This window comes from Helianthus annuus, chromosome 17, assembly GCF_002127325.2.
Source record: "Helianthus annuus cultivar XRQ/B chromosome 17, HanXRQr2.0-SUNRISE, whole genome shotgun sequence".
NCBI classification, from domain to species: domain Eukaryota; kingdom Viridiplantae; phylum Streptophyta; class Magnoliopsida; order Asterales; family Asteraceae; genus Helianthus; species Helianthus annuus.
In genome coordinates, this window is record NC_035449.2 from 169,722,439 (window position 1) to 169,735,316 (window position 12,878).

At 41.8% G+C, this 12,878-nt stretch overlaps 1 protein-coding gene across 1 annotated transcript; it reads right to left on the bottom strand.

Moving 5' to 3' along the window:
• Positions 1 to 9,442: 9,442 nt before the first annotated feature.
• LOC110925200 lies at positions 9,443 to 10,105 on the bottom strand. The gene has a single exon (XM_022169168.1). It carries the CDS (start codon positions 10,103 to 10,105, stop codon positions 9,443 to 9,445), a length of 663 nt encoding a protein of 220 aa, XP_022024860.1.
• Positions 10,106 to 12,878: the final 2,773 nt, after the last annotated feature.

Here is a 12,878-nt window from a genome sequence, read left to right on the forward strand (position 1 = left end):
AGGTCAATAATCGGCTCGCATAGATAAATATTCGATTACTTTAATTAGACAACACTTACACCACATAATACAAAAATTAAAATAGACTATTAACAGTCAAACTTTGACTTTGACTTTGACATTCGAAAACACGGGGTGTTACCTCCCCTTGTTTAGGAAATTTCGTCCCGAAATTACGCTGAAAGCTACACAACACCGTGATTTACCAATTTGACGCTTCAGATCTTCATTTAAACAGCTACGGGTACTTGGCCTTCATGTCGCTTTCGAGTTCACAAGTGAACTCCGCGCCTCGTTTGCCTTCCCATCGGACTTTCATGATAGGGATGCGCGAGCGTCTGAGTTGCTTGGTTTGACGATCCATGATTTCGACAGGCTTTTCCATGAAGTGCAGCGTTTCGTTCACTTGAAGATCATCGAGCGGTACGATCAGATCATGGTCAGCAAGGCCTTTCCGGAGGTTAGAGACGTGGAAAGTCGGGTGGACGTTACTAAGTTCCTCCGGTAGTTCGAGTCTGTAGGCGACTTTTCCGATCCTTTCCAGAATCTTAAAAGGTCCAACATATCGAGGTGCCAGTTTCCCTTTCTTGCCGAATCTGACTACACCCTTCCAAGGTGATACCTTTAGGAGTACATAGTCGCCAACGTCAAATTCAAGGGGCTTGCGTCTTCTATCGGCGTAACTTTTCTGTCTACTGCGAGCTTTCAACAAGTTGTCTCGAATCTGAAGGATTTTGTCAGTCGTTTCTTGTAATAGCTCGGGACCGGTTAGTTGTGAATGACCGATCTCATGCCACACAATACGCGAATGACATCTTCTTCCATATAGGGCCTCGAATGGTGCCATTTGGATGCTGGCATGATAGCTGTTATTGTATGAGAATTCGACTAGCGACAGATATTTCTTCCAACTACCACCGAAATCTATAACACACGCACGGAGCATGTCTTCAAGGGTACGGATCGTCCTCTAAGTCTGTCTGTCGGTTTGAGGATGGAATGCAGTACTTAGATTAAGCGACGTACCGAGCACTGCTTGAAACGTTTCCCACAATCATGAGGTAAACCGAGCATCACGGTCCGAGATGATGTCGCGAGGCGTACCATGATTACAAATGATCTCGTCGGTGTAGATTTGGGCTAGTCGTTCCACCTTGTAGTCTTCTCGTATTGGCAGAAAGTGGGCTGCTTTGGTTAGACGATCAACGATAACCCAAATACTGTCATGACCTGATGGCGTGGGCGGAAGCTTAGTTATGAAATCCATAGCTATACTTTCCCACTTCCATATAGGAATCGGCGGTTATTCGAGTAAGCCAGAATGTCTTTGGTGTTTAGCCTTAACTCTTGCACAAGTTAAACAACTTCCAACATAGAGAGCGATATCCCGTTTCATGCCCGACCACCAGTATTTATAGCGAAGATCCTGGAACATTTTATCGGCACCAGGATGAATAGAATATCGGGATTTGTGGGCTTCATCCATTAGAATCTTTCGCAAATCGGTCCGCTTAGGGATCCAAATTCGATCTAGATAATAAAAGATCCCATCTGATTTGCTTACTAACTGAGCTCCATCATGATAGATCCTCTCTTTCTTTAATGTACGCTCGTTAAAGCAAGCATGTTGAGCTTTGCGGATGACGGTTTCGAGGTCATGCTGGGCTTGAACATTTCGGATACTGAGCACGTAACTCTTTCTGCTGAGCGCGTCAGCAACAACATTTGCTTTGCCTGGGTGATAACGAATCTCACAGTCGTAATCGTTGAGGAGTTCTACCCATCGGCGTTGACGCATATTAAGTTCCCTCTGATTAAAGATGTGTTGTAAACTCCTGTGATCGGTGAAGATCGTACACTTGGTACCATACAGGTAGTGTCGCCAAATCTTTAATGCAAAGACAACCGCGCCTAGCTCGAGGTCATGGGTTGTATAGTTCTTCTCGTGGATCTTGAGCTGACGGGATGCGTAAGCTATAACCTTGTCTCGTTGCATGAGAACGCAGCCAAGACCAAGGTTGGAAGCATCACAATAGATAATGAAGTCGTTGCTTCCGTCGGGTAGCGTGAGAATTGGAGCATTGCACAACATGTGTTTGAGGGTTTGAGAGGCAGACTCTTGTGCAGTTCCCCACACAAAAGGCTTATCTTTATGGGTAAGAGCGGTAAGCGGCATAGCGATTTTAGAGAATCCTTCGATGACTCGTCGATAATAGCCCGCTAGTCCGAGAAAAGAACGAACTTCAGACGGGTTCTTAGGCGTAATCCAACTTTTAACTGCTTCAATCTTCGAGGGATCGACGTGTATACCTTGACTATTCATGATGTGACCCAGAAACTGAACCTCCTCCAACCAGAATTCATAGAGAATTTGGCATAGAGTTGATTCCCTTGCAGTAACTCGAGAACCAAACGTAGATGTTGCACGTGTTCGGCTTTCGATTTGGAATAGATCAAGACGTCGTCGATGAACACAATGACGAAACGGTCTAGGAATGGCTTACACACGCGATCATCAGATCCATGAAAACTGCGGGCGCGTTTGTTAAGCCAAATGGCATAACAACGAACTCATAGTGGCCATAACGGGTTCGTAAAGCGGTTTTAGGAATGTCTTACTCTTGAATCCGCAATTGATGATAGCCTGAACGCAGATCGATCTTCGAGAAACACCTGGCACCTTGCAGCTGATCAAATAAGTCGTTGATTCGGGGCAGAGGGTATCGATTCTTGATGGTTAACTTATTCAATTCCCGATAGTCGATGCACATCCGGAACGACCCATCCTTCTTTTTAACGAAAAGGACTGGCGCACCCCAAGGGGAAGTGCTCAGGCGAATAAAGCCTTTTTTCAAGCAATTCATGGAGTTGGTTTGAGAGTTCCCGCATCTCGGATGGAGTGAGTCGATAAGGATCTTTGGCTACGGGGTTAGCTCCAGGAATGAGGTCAATACAAAAGTCGATATCACGACTTGGCGGTAGTCCAGGAAGATCGTCAGGGAACACCTGAGGAAATTCACGAACTATTGGAACGTCTTTAACTTCGGCTTTCTTTTTCTTTTCCTTCTCCACTACTAAAATGTTGGCCAGAAAGGCTCGGTATTCCTTGCAGAGATACTTGCTAGCTTGAACACAGGACATGAGCTTGAGACCCTTCGAAGCTGTTTCATCGTATACACATAGGAGATCACCATTCGCGAGTGAGAATCGAATCATCTTATCAAAGCACACAACTTAAGCATGGTTTTCACGAAGAAAGTCCATGCCTACTATGATGTCGAAACTTTCGAGTTGCATCGGAATGAGGTCGATTGGGAAGATGTGATTGTTGAGCTCGAGGGTACAATCACAGAGTATAGAATTGACGACGACAGTTCTTCCAGTAGCGACTTTGACTTCGAACGACGAGGAAAGATAAGAGCGCTTACGACTAAGGAGCTTCTCGAATTCAAACGACACAAAGCAGTTATCGGCTCCAGTATCAAACAAACACGATGCATAAATACCATTTACAAGGAACGTACCATTGACCACGTTGTTGTCAGCCTGAGCCTGACGGGCATGGATGTTGAAGGTTCGGGCACGGGCTGCTTGCTGTTGTTGCTGAGGCTGCTGGGGCTCTTGTTTAACCACCCTGTTTGGGCACATGTTGGCAAAATGATTAGGATCACCACAAGTAAAGCAGACTCGAGCATTGAGCATGGGTGCTTGAGCTGCTAGTTGGCCTTGAGGGGCGGGGAGTAGAGCTTGGTTGGCAGTAGCTTGAACTGGGGCTTGACGAGGACCATAGCGACAGTTCGCGGTGAAATAACCGTAGAGGTTGCAGTGGGCGCAGTAACGACAGGCAAGTCCCACCGGATGATGATATGAGCATGTCCGGCAGAGCGGGTGGGGACCTGTGTACGCACGCTTCGCTGGCAGTGCATTGGTCACTGGAGCTTGTCGGTGGTGCATCTGCTGCTGAGCGGGTACAACTTGGAGAGGGGCAGCAGTTGTTGCGACAGCACAGTTCCTGTTGCTGGAGCTTCTGTTGTTGTGCTTCTTCTTTCGACGTGAGGACTTGGAGGGTTGAGCAGTGGCGGTGTCGGTTGATGCTGCTGTGGTGGCTTGATGTAGAGACTTTGTTGGCTTATCCCAGAAACCAGACTTCACCCGCTTGTCATAAAGTAGGTAAGTCTCTTCAATAGATGACGGCTTGGCGGCATGAATAAAATCGGCTACACAATCTAGCAGAGCTCGAATATGCTTCTTGATGGCCATGTCTGGGGTCTTGACTTGATCAGGACAAATGATGCTAAGCTGCTTGAAGAAAGCAGTTAGAGCAGTGTTGTCTTCGTCCTTCTGCTTGATTGACTAAAACTCGTCCTCCAACTTTTGGCGTTCATGGGGAGGGCAGAATTCGTCCATTATAATGGCCTTTAGCTCTTCCCAGGTCAGCTCATAAGCTGTATCATTCCCGCGCTTGTTTCATTCGGCCGTCACCAGTCTAGAGCTCGGGACTGGAAGACGCCTGTTGCATTGAGGGTGCGGAGATTCTAAGGACAGCCGCTTTGGCGCAGAGTGACTTCAACTGAATCGAACCAGTGAAACATGGCGGTAGGGCCATCCTTGCCGGTGAACTCCTTGGGTCCGCATGCTTTGAACTGCTTGAAGCTGAAAGCGGTCTTGCTTGAATCCTTAGGAACGTCGGTTCGGGATTCTTCCGACAATTTGCTGACATTTTCATACACCTCGCTCACGACTTTAGCCACTTGCTTGGAGATGATAGCAGCGAGACGCCTGTCTCTCTTTTCTTGGCGAGTAAGATAATGTCGGGATCCAGACGACATTGTCTGCAACAGACATCGTCACAGGACTCAACACGACATGATTGAATCTCACCTCTCACGTCTAGACTTCTAAAGATCAGGAATACGAATAAAGCACAGTGCACTTAATCACATAGGCACAAAAGGCATAAGAACCACATAACCACAAAAGCACATAAGCACGTAGAGCACAAAATCCACATAACCACAGAAGCATATGACACATACACCTTTAATCACAGTAGCAGTCAGAAAACAGAAACCTATCCTTCAAGTTCACGTGTCGTTCTTATAATGATCGCGAATATTATATATAATCGAATGGCATAGCATAATTGCATAACATAGCATAATATCGTCTAGATTGCAGCAATTTGCTATTGACTTGAGATCGAATGGCGTTACGAGCTGTGTGTGGATTGAGTCGATAACAGAATCGAAAGTAAATTCTCAAAATTTAAGCACGTAAACAAACAGGTACACATAAACACATAAAATCAACGAGTCATCAGAGTCGGCGAATGCGGGCTCAGAATCGAAACACATAAAATCGGGAAATAGATTGTCTGCGGCTACTAGACATCGACTACCCAAAGCGATTCGACTATTCACAGTAGACTCGTCGTCACTTTGCGACTTTCGGGATTCGCGTGTTTGCCTCGATTCCTGGGCATTCCTCGCGCATTCCTAGGTCTTACTCGTGAGTTCAGGTCATTGGAGTCCATCGAAGCTTTGGTGAGATAACATAAAGTTCAAAAAAGCTGTCAAGGTTAGGGTTTCACCCCTGGCTTAGCAACTTCTTCCTTGTTTTAGTGAAATTCGAGGTGATTATTCATCAAAATATGGATTTCACTCCTGATTTGGCATAATCCCCCTCGTATGTTATAGAAATTAGGTAAAATCAGCATTGATCAAGCAATTTAGTCAGGAATTTGCGGCTTTCACACCTAATCCTGACTAAATCGATTGACTTTATGTTGAAAATTCGAGTGCAGTGATAGCGAAGAATAGAAAAATATGGCACATAAGCTTGGTCTGGTGGTTCCTAACTATAGTCTAGGTCTCTAAGACAGCGACCCGGACTAGGTCGTGTCTAACCTAATTCCCTATAGTTATGGCTCTGATACCAATCTGTTACACCCCAACCGATGGCGGAATCATCGGGGCATGGCACTGAGCGAAATCCAGAAGTTTCCACAACAACTATTCACTTAATTCAGTTAAATGATACGTCCCATACCGTATCCCAAATAAACAAATATATCATTACAGAATCATCTAGTCAATTAAGTCTGTTCCGACAACTCAGATTTAATATTACAAAAACTAAATATTGTTCAAATGCTCCTAAAGACCCAGCCTAACAAGATCTACATACAACTAAACACTAGACGCTTGATCTTGACAGACAACTATTAGTTGGGGGCCTCTAGAGCTTTATTCTAGCCTCGCTTTCCTCGCAAGCAAACATCATAAACACCTGCCACATACGTTAAAATAAAGTCAATACATATAATGTAAAGGTGAGCATACAAGTTTAATAATAGTATAATAGAGTTCGAATAGTTTACGCATACCCAACACATACACATAGGAAAACGAAGCATGTTAATTATCGACATGGATCTATCGATACCAACGACTGCGGGTTAACTGTCCGAGACAGTTCGCAATACACGATTACCACCGTAATCCATGCAAGTAATTGTCCTTAACAACCCTCGTGTGAACGGGTGCTGAGTCCAAACTATAGTACTATGTTGCTAAGGCAGGTAGACAGCATTCCACGTGTAAACATAACAACAAGCATTCATTTAGTCACGTAATACATGCAATCGGTTAGCGTTTAAATAGTTGAGTAGTGTGTTCGATTGTGAATTGATAAGTAACGTATGTAACACCCAAAAGTGTTAAAGCAAAAAGGGTTCGAGTATACTCACAGCGATTGGTTATGGATTGAAGGGAGCGCTTGAAGGGAGGGTTAGCCTGAATAGTTCGATAGTATAACCATGAGTAACGTGGAAATGCAAACAAGTGTAAATGGGTCGAACAGCCTGGTCGATCAAACGGTGAGTTCGATCGGACGGCTGGTTCGTTCGAGTGGACAAACCGTTTGGACAACCTACCCGATCGGCCGGCAGGGTCGACTGTTCAAGTGGATTGTTTCTTCCTTTGTGTAGGATGTGTTTGTGTATGATGGTTTGAACTTTTGAAGTTTTTGCAGCATTATTTAAAATCATTGAAGTGTTCTTACCTTTCAGGTTGGTCGATCGATCGAACGGGTCGTTGGATCAGTCGGCTTAACCGATCGGTTAGTCACTTCAGTTGCAAGTCCTCAGTAGGTGGTCACCTGATCGGACAGCATGTCCGATCGGACGGGACTCTAAGGCTTGTCGGGTTGAAAATCAATTAAATGTTGAAGCATAGTATCTCATGATCCGAAGAGTAATGTTTACCAAACCAAGGTTCGATCGAACATTACTTCGTTCAATACCAGACTTCATGAATTTTGAAAAGTGTGGGACCATGTGTTCGCCGATCGGCTGGCCCGGTCGATCGGTTGGTAGGTCCGATTGGTTAGGCTGTTCGTTTGGACAGCCTAGCCGTTCGGCCAACATTCTGACCTGGTTGGCCTGTCGTCTAACACTTGGTTGTTTTGATCACTTGAAGTTATATCGAGGTAGTTTGACAACGAGTTGAACTATGAAACCTTCGTTCTTACTGGTTTCCCCCGGTTTGGACAGGAATCACCCAAGTCCGGCCGATGAACGGTTCGGAACGGTAGTTTGTCGTTTAACCCGAAATCGGTGAACCTCGTAGTTAGAATCCGAACCTTGAACCACGTGGTTGTTAGAATGATTAGTGAGCTGGTTCAAGCTCCGGTTCTACCGGTTTGAAAGTGTTGAGTGTAATAGAGTTGAAAGAAAGTCGGAAAATCCGTCTTTCAATCTTTCACACCGTGAAATGTTTAGATCTATTATAGATTTTAGTTTATTTATGTGGAAATCGGTTAGATCTAAGCTATTCACGGTGGAATGAGGCCAAAACATGATGTTCTTCAAGAACACCATGATGACATCATACAAGAACACTTAGAGCTTGGTGATTTCACGGTTAGAATTCAAGATTTGAAAGATAGAAAGGTGTAGAATCATGCATTGATTAAAAACGTACAAGGTTTGGAGTGAAAACTTACCGGAGTTGAGAGAAATCTGAGAAAAGGTGAAGAAAAAGAGCTGGTCGGTCAGAGAGTTTCCAAAAGTGGAAAGGATGACAATGACAGGGCTATTTATAGGCTCCAAAAAAGGAAAGGGTTGGCCGATCGGTCAGGCTTCCCGATTGGAAAGCCTGTTCGATTGGACGGTATGTTCGATCGGCTGGCTTGTTCGATCGGTGATATCCCGTTCGATCCGCGGCCTATTTTGAGTGTTCGGCGACGATTTTTGATATTTCGATTTCGATGGAGGATGATACAAATTCGATAGAGTTTCCTAGTCAAATTACTTTCAGTCCCAACTCCTATATCAACATATAAGCATCTATAATTCATGTTTCGAGTTTCGATTTGATTCGATTGATTACCACACATATAACATTAAGTAAACATGCACAAGTAACACATAAGGCACACACACATGTATACAATACCACAGTTAGCATAATTTGAGTTTCGAGTTCGATGATGATTCGATATTCTTGATTTACTGATTGATTAACTTTATCGCATTGTTACTTCCTGCTATTCAAGGTCGATAATCGGTTTGCATAGATAAATATTCGATTACTTTAATTAGACAACACTTACACCACATAATACAAAAATTAAAATAGACTATTAACAGTCAGAGAAGTCAAACTTTGACTTTGACTTTGACATTCGAAAACACGGGGTGTTACATGTAAAGAACTCGTCTTTTAGTTAATGGTATCATGTGTATTTGGTAATGTAATGATCCGTATTTTGGTATCATGTGTATTTGGTATTGTAAAGAACCTGTCTTTTGGTTAGCGTTATTGGAATGTATAGAATCCGTCTTTTGGTATCGTGTATTTGTGCATTTCGACCAATTTGTGCGTTTCGACCAAACACTTTTTAAACAACAGCATGTATTAAACACTCTTTAAACCTGATAAACCTGCTGCAAGTTACAAACACTATTGAAACCAGTGATGAAAATTACAAACACTATGAAAACTGCTGCAAGCTTTTAAAACTGCTGCAAGTTTCTAAAACACTACAAATTACAAACACCATCCAAACACTATTTAAACTACATATTCATGGACCATCTATTTAAACTAATAAAACTGTTGAAACCACAAACATCATAAGTTAACCATTCAATAGATCACATCATAAGTTTAAACTGCATATTCATGGACCATCTATTACAACCCAAAAAACTACAACTTTAAACCTGATTAACAGCTTACATAGACCATCTATTATAAGCAAAAAACTAGACAAAAACCTTAGACTGCACAAAAAACATACACCATCTATTATAGACCATCTGCACAAAAAGTTTAAACTGCACCAAAAACTTCAACTGCACAAAAACCTTCAACTGCACAAAAACCTTAGACTGCACAAAAACTTCAACTGCATCCAACTAAAGGACATGCTCTGACTGCTATGACTGACCAACACATGTTTTGTTTCTACAAGTTCTCTTGTTATGGCCCTTCTCCTTGCAAAGCTTACAAGTCAACGAGTTGCCCTTCCTTGGTATTTTTCCAGTAGTTGGTATCTGTTCGCTTAACTTTTCAACTTCTACTTCTAATGGCTTCTTTTTGCCCTTCAACTCATCAATTTCCACTACAGACTTCTTTCTCTTCTTTTTTGGTCTCCTAAGCTGGGCATGATACTTTGGAGCAACTAATGTAGTTGGGCATGCAGATTTTAGCCACATGTCCATGCCATTAGTTGGGTCAATGAGACATGCATACACATCCTTCCATGTCTGTAACCAGTATGCCCTATCCACCCATCTTTCTGGAACACCATCACCTCTTCCATGTAACCCCATATTCCATATGCAGGCCACTGCATGCCTACATGGCATGCCAGTGACATCCCATCCCCTAGAAGAGCTACTCTTATCAACAACATTAACAATTCTCTGGTCTTGGTGGTCATTGAAATGGGTGGTCACTTGGTACTTTGAACCTCCGGTCCAAATCACACTATAATGAATGGCATCATTCTTTATCTTCTCAAAAACTGTTGTAGCAGTTGGTGTTAATGGACTCTGACATTTGGCTATCAGCTTCTGCACAACAACATGCTTTTTCATAAGATATTCCCTAATGAACTCTAGGCTAGTTATTATAGGTTTTCCCCCCCTGTATAAGTTGCATGTTGAAAACTTCACAGATATTATTCAACAAAATGTCACACTTAGCCAAGCCTGCAATACATAAGAATACCTGTTACTAACATCTAACCTACGTTGATATGTAAAAAACAATGAAGATAAGTACCAGAAAAGTATGCCCTGCACCAATTTTTGGCTGGAATCTCTTTTAACCAGTCGTGCTGTTGGGATTGAACCCTTCAAAGGAACAGTTGATAAAGCTAAAACTGGTTCAAAGCAGTGGATCCATCATAAGCTATTTTTTGTACATATTCTTTCCCCTTGACAGTGGCACTAACATCTGATGACTCAAAGTACTGCTCTTCACAATTGTTGCTGACCTAAAGACTGATGAAGAATTAAAGTGCTGAAGCTCAATCAACTGATGTGACTCAAGTACTGCTTAAGACCAAAGCACTGCTGAAGCTACAACAGTGGAATGAAGAATCAGTGTTTTATTATGCTTTGTATTATGTAATCAGTAGTTTGTAATCGGTGGTTGTGTAGATCAGTAGTTAGAGTTTGTTAGGAGGTTAGATGTCACTTTCATGGTGACGTCAGCCAAATATGCTCAGTGGTTGTTCTGTACTATAAATAGAACAGTACCCTGTACTGTTCTATTAGCTCTCTTTCACCAAGTCATTCTATATGAACAATCAAGTGAGCTCAGGCAGAGGGGGCAGATCTGTGCATCCATGCATTTAGTTTGTTTATTGTAATCAAATACAATCATTCGATTAAATGTTAAACATGTTCGCTAAAACTTATCTTCCATTGATTGTGTGTTGAAAGTTTATTTCATATTTCCGCTGCAGTTAATCTTTGTTTCATCTTCATTCTTATTAAACAAACACAATCAAAAGAAACTCAGATCCTAACATATGCAGTGCTGTGTCTTCATATTTAATATTGTTCATGCCCTTTTTGAAAATCAGATCCTGTATGGTTGTAGCAGCAGCACAATTCCACAACAAGTTCTTGTACAGTTCACCTTTCCATCTTGGCTTCATATTTTCATGTATATGTCTAAGGCAGAACCTATGCTCACAGCTTGGAAACACCTTAGACGCAGCAGGTATTAAACATTTAACATGACAAAAATATTCAGAAATGGTACCTTTTGCCTGTCACTTATGAAACAGAAGTAACTGTTAGCATCAATATCAAAGTCTTGACCAAACTGTCACACCCTGGCTTTGCGGAAGCGTGGTTAATTTGGTGTGACTTCTTAATACCATAGCTTAATCATAACAAGCTATATGAATTAAAAATATGCAAGATCATCCATTGATAATAAAATATTAAACATTGTCTTAACGGGTTAACACCCAACAACCATAACCTTGTCTAAACATTACAAATGCAAACTTAACATAAACATGATTCAAGGACTGTGACTTGTCCAGGAAAGAGTCACAAGCCTCGAACCCTGGATGACCTCGGGCCTAATGCAGCGGAAAACAAGCCATACCGCGCCAGATCGTTAGTTTCCTGAAACACATGTAAGTTGAAAAATCAACAATAATGTTGAGCGAGTTCATGCGAAAGTGCGTAAACAAACCTTTATCTTTATCAAAAACCTGGTATGTAGCAAATAAGGAAAAAGAAAAGAGATCACCAATGGTTTGCAAGGCCATTGATATGTGTGAAGTGCAAGTAGGGATGACTCAAACCTAGCGGATTTATGCGTCGGGCACTAAGTCACCCCGAGGTCCGTTATGCTGGACCTGGGGCTGGGCTCGCTACACCCAAATAGATCTACCGCTCCTGTCCCTCGGTCCTACTACGAGGATTAATGGCCTCAAGTTGTGCCTACCCACTCACATGATCTAAGTAGTAAACCTCCTTACGCTAACCATACCATGAATCAAGTATTCAAAATCATAGTAACATGTATTTCACCCCCGCAGTTTATAAAACTGAAAACAGTTAAGAGAAAAGGGGGACATGAACTCACAGTGAGTGCGTCACAATACCAAGTAATCCAAATATCCAACTGCTGCGCAACGACCTACATGTGCTAATTCTGTTAGACGGATGGTTGTGCCTTAGCTTTATAGTTTAATTTTTCGGGAAACGGTTAGACAACCGTTCCGTGTATATACTTGGTAGAAAATCTCCTTCCCAAGGATGGGGAAATTAATACATGTGCGTTTATAATATTAAGTCTCACTTAATATATTTTATTTCTCATTCCAAAATATAATTATTTTTCTCAAAAATAATATATTTTCTCTTCGCATAATACTTTCCAAAATAATACGTTGACAATATCCGCATTTATGAGTATTTCCGGATAAGGCGTAAGTTACGTTTTGGCGATTTAGTGGTAATAATAATTACCGTTGTAACTTATATGTTTGTCGTGTAGGCGTTGGTATTATTTTGGGTTCGACAAAGTTTGTAAATATTATTTTTACTCTAAAAATAATATTTATATATTTTCACAGAATAATCATAAACAGTGTGGTGAAAAATATATTTATCGAATAAATATTTATCACGTTTATTTTTGTGAAAATCCCACCTCTGAATATTTGTAAATAAAGTCATGGCGAAATATATTTGAAAACATTTCAAAATAGTTTAACACTTGTAAATAATCCTAAGTGTTAGATTTTTAGAAAAATTTCGCCAGAGTTTCCCCTGTAACTGGAGATGGCCACGCTTTCAAGCGTATCATTTTCTTTTACAAAATCATTCCAAAAATTTC

Excerpts from the sequence above, each read along its gene's own strand:
- LOC110925200 (XM_022169168.1), bottom strand. The coding sequence starts at position 10,105 with ATGAAAAAGCATGTTGTTGTGCAGAAGCTGATAGCCAAATGTCAGAGT.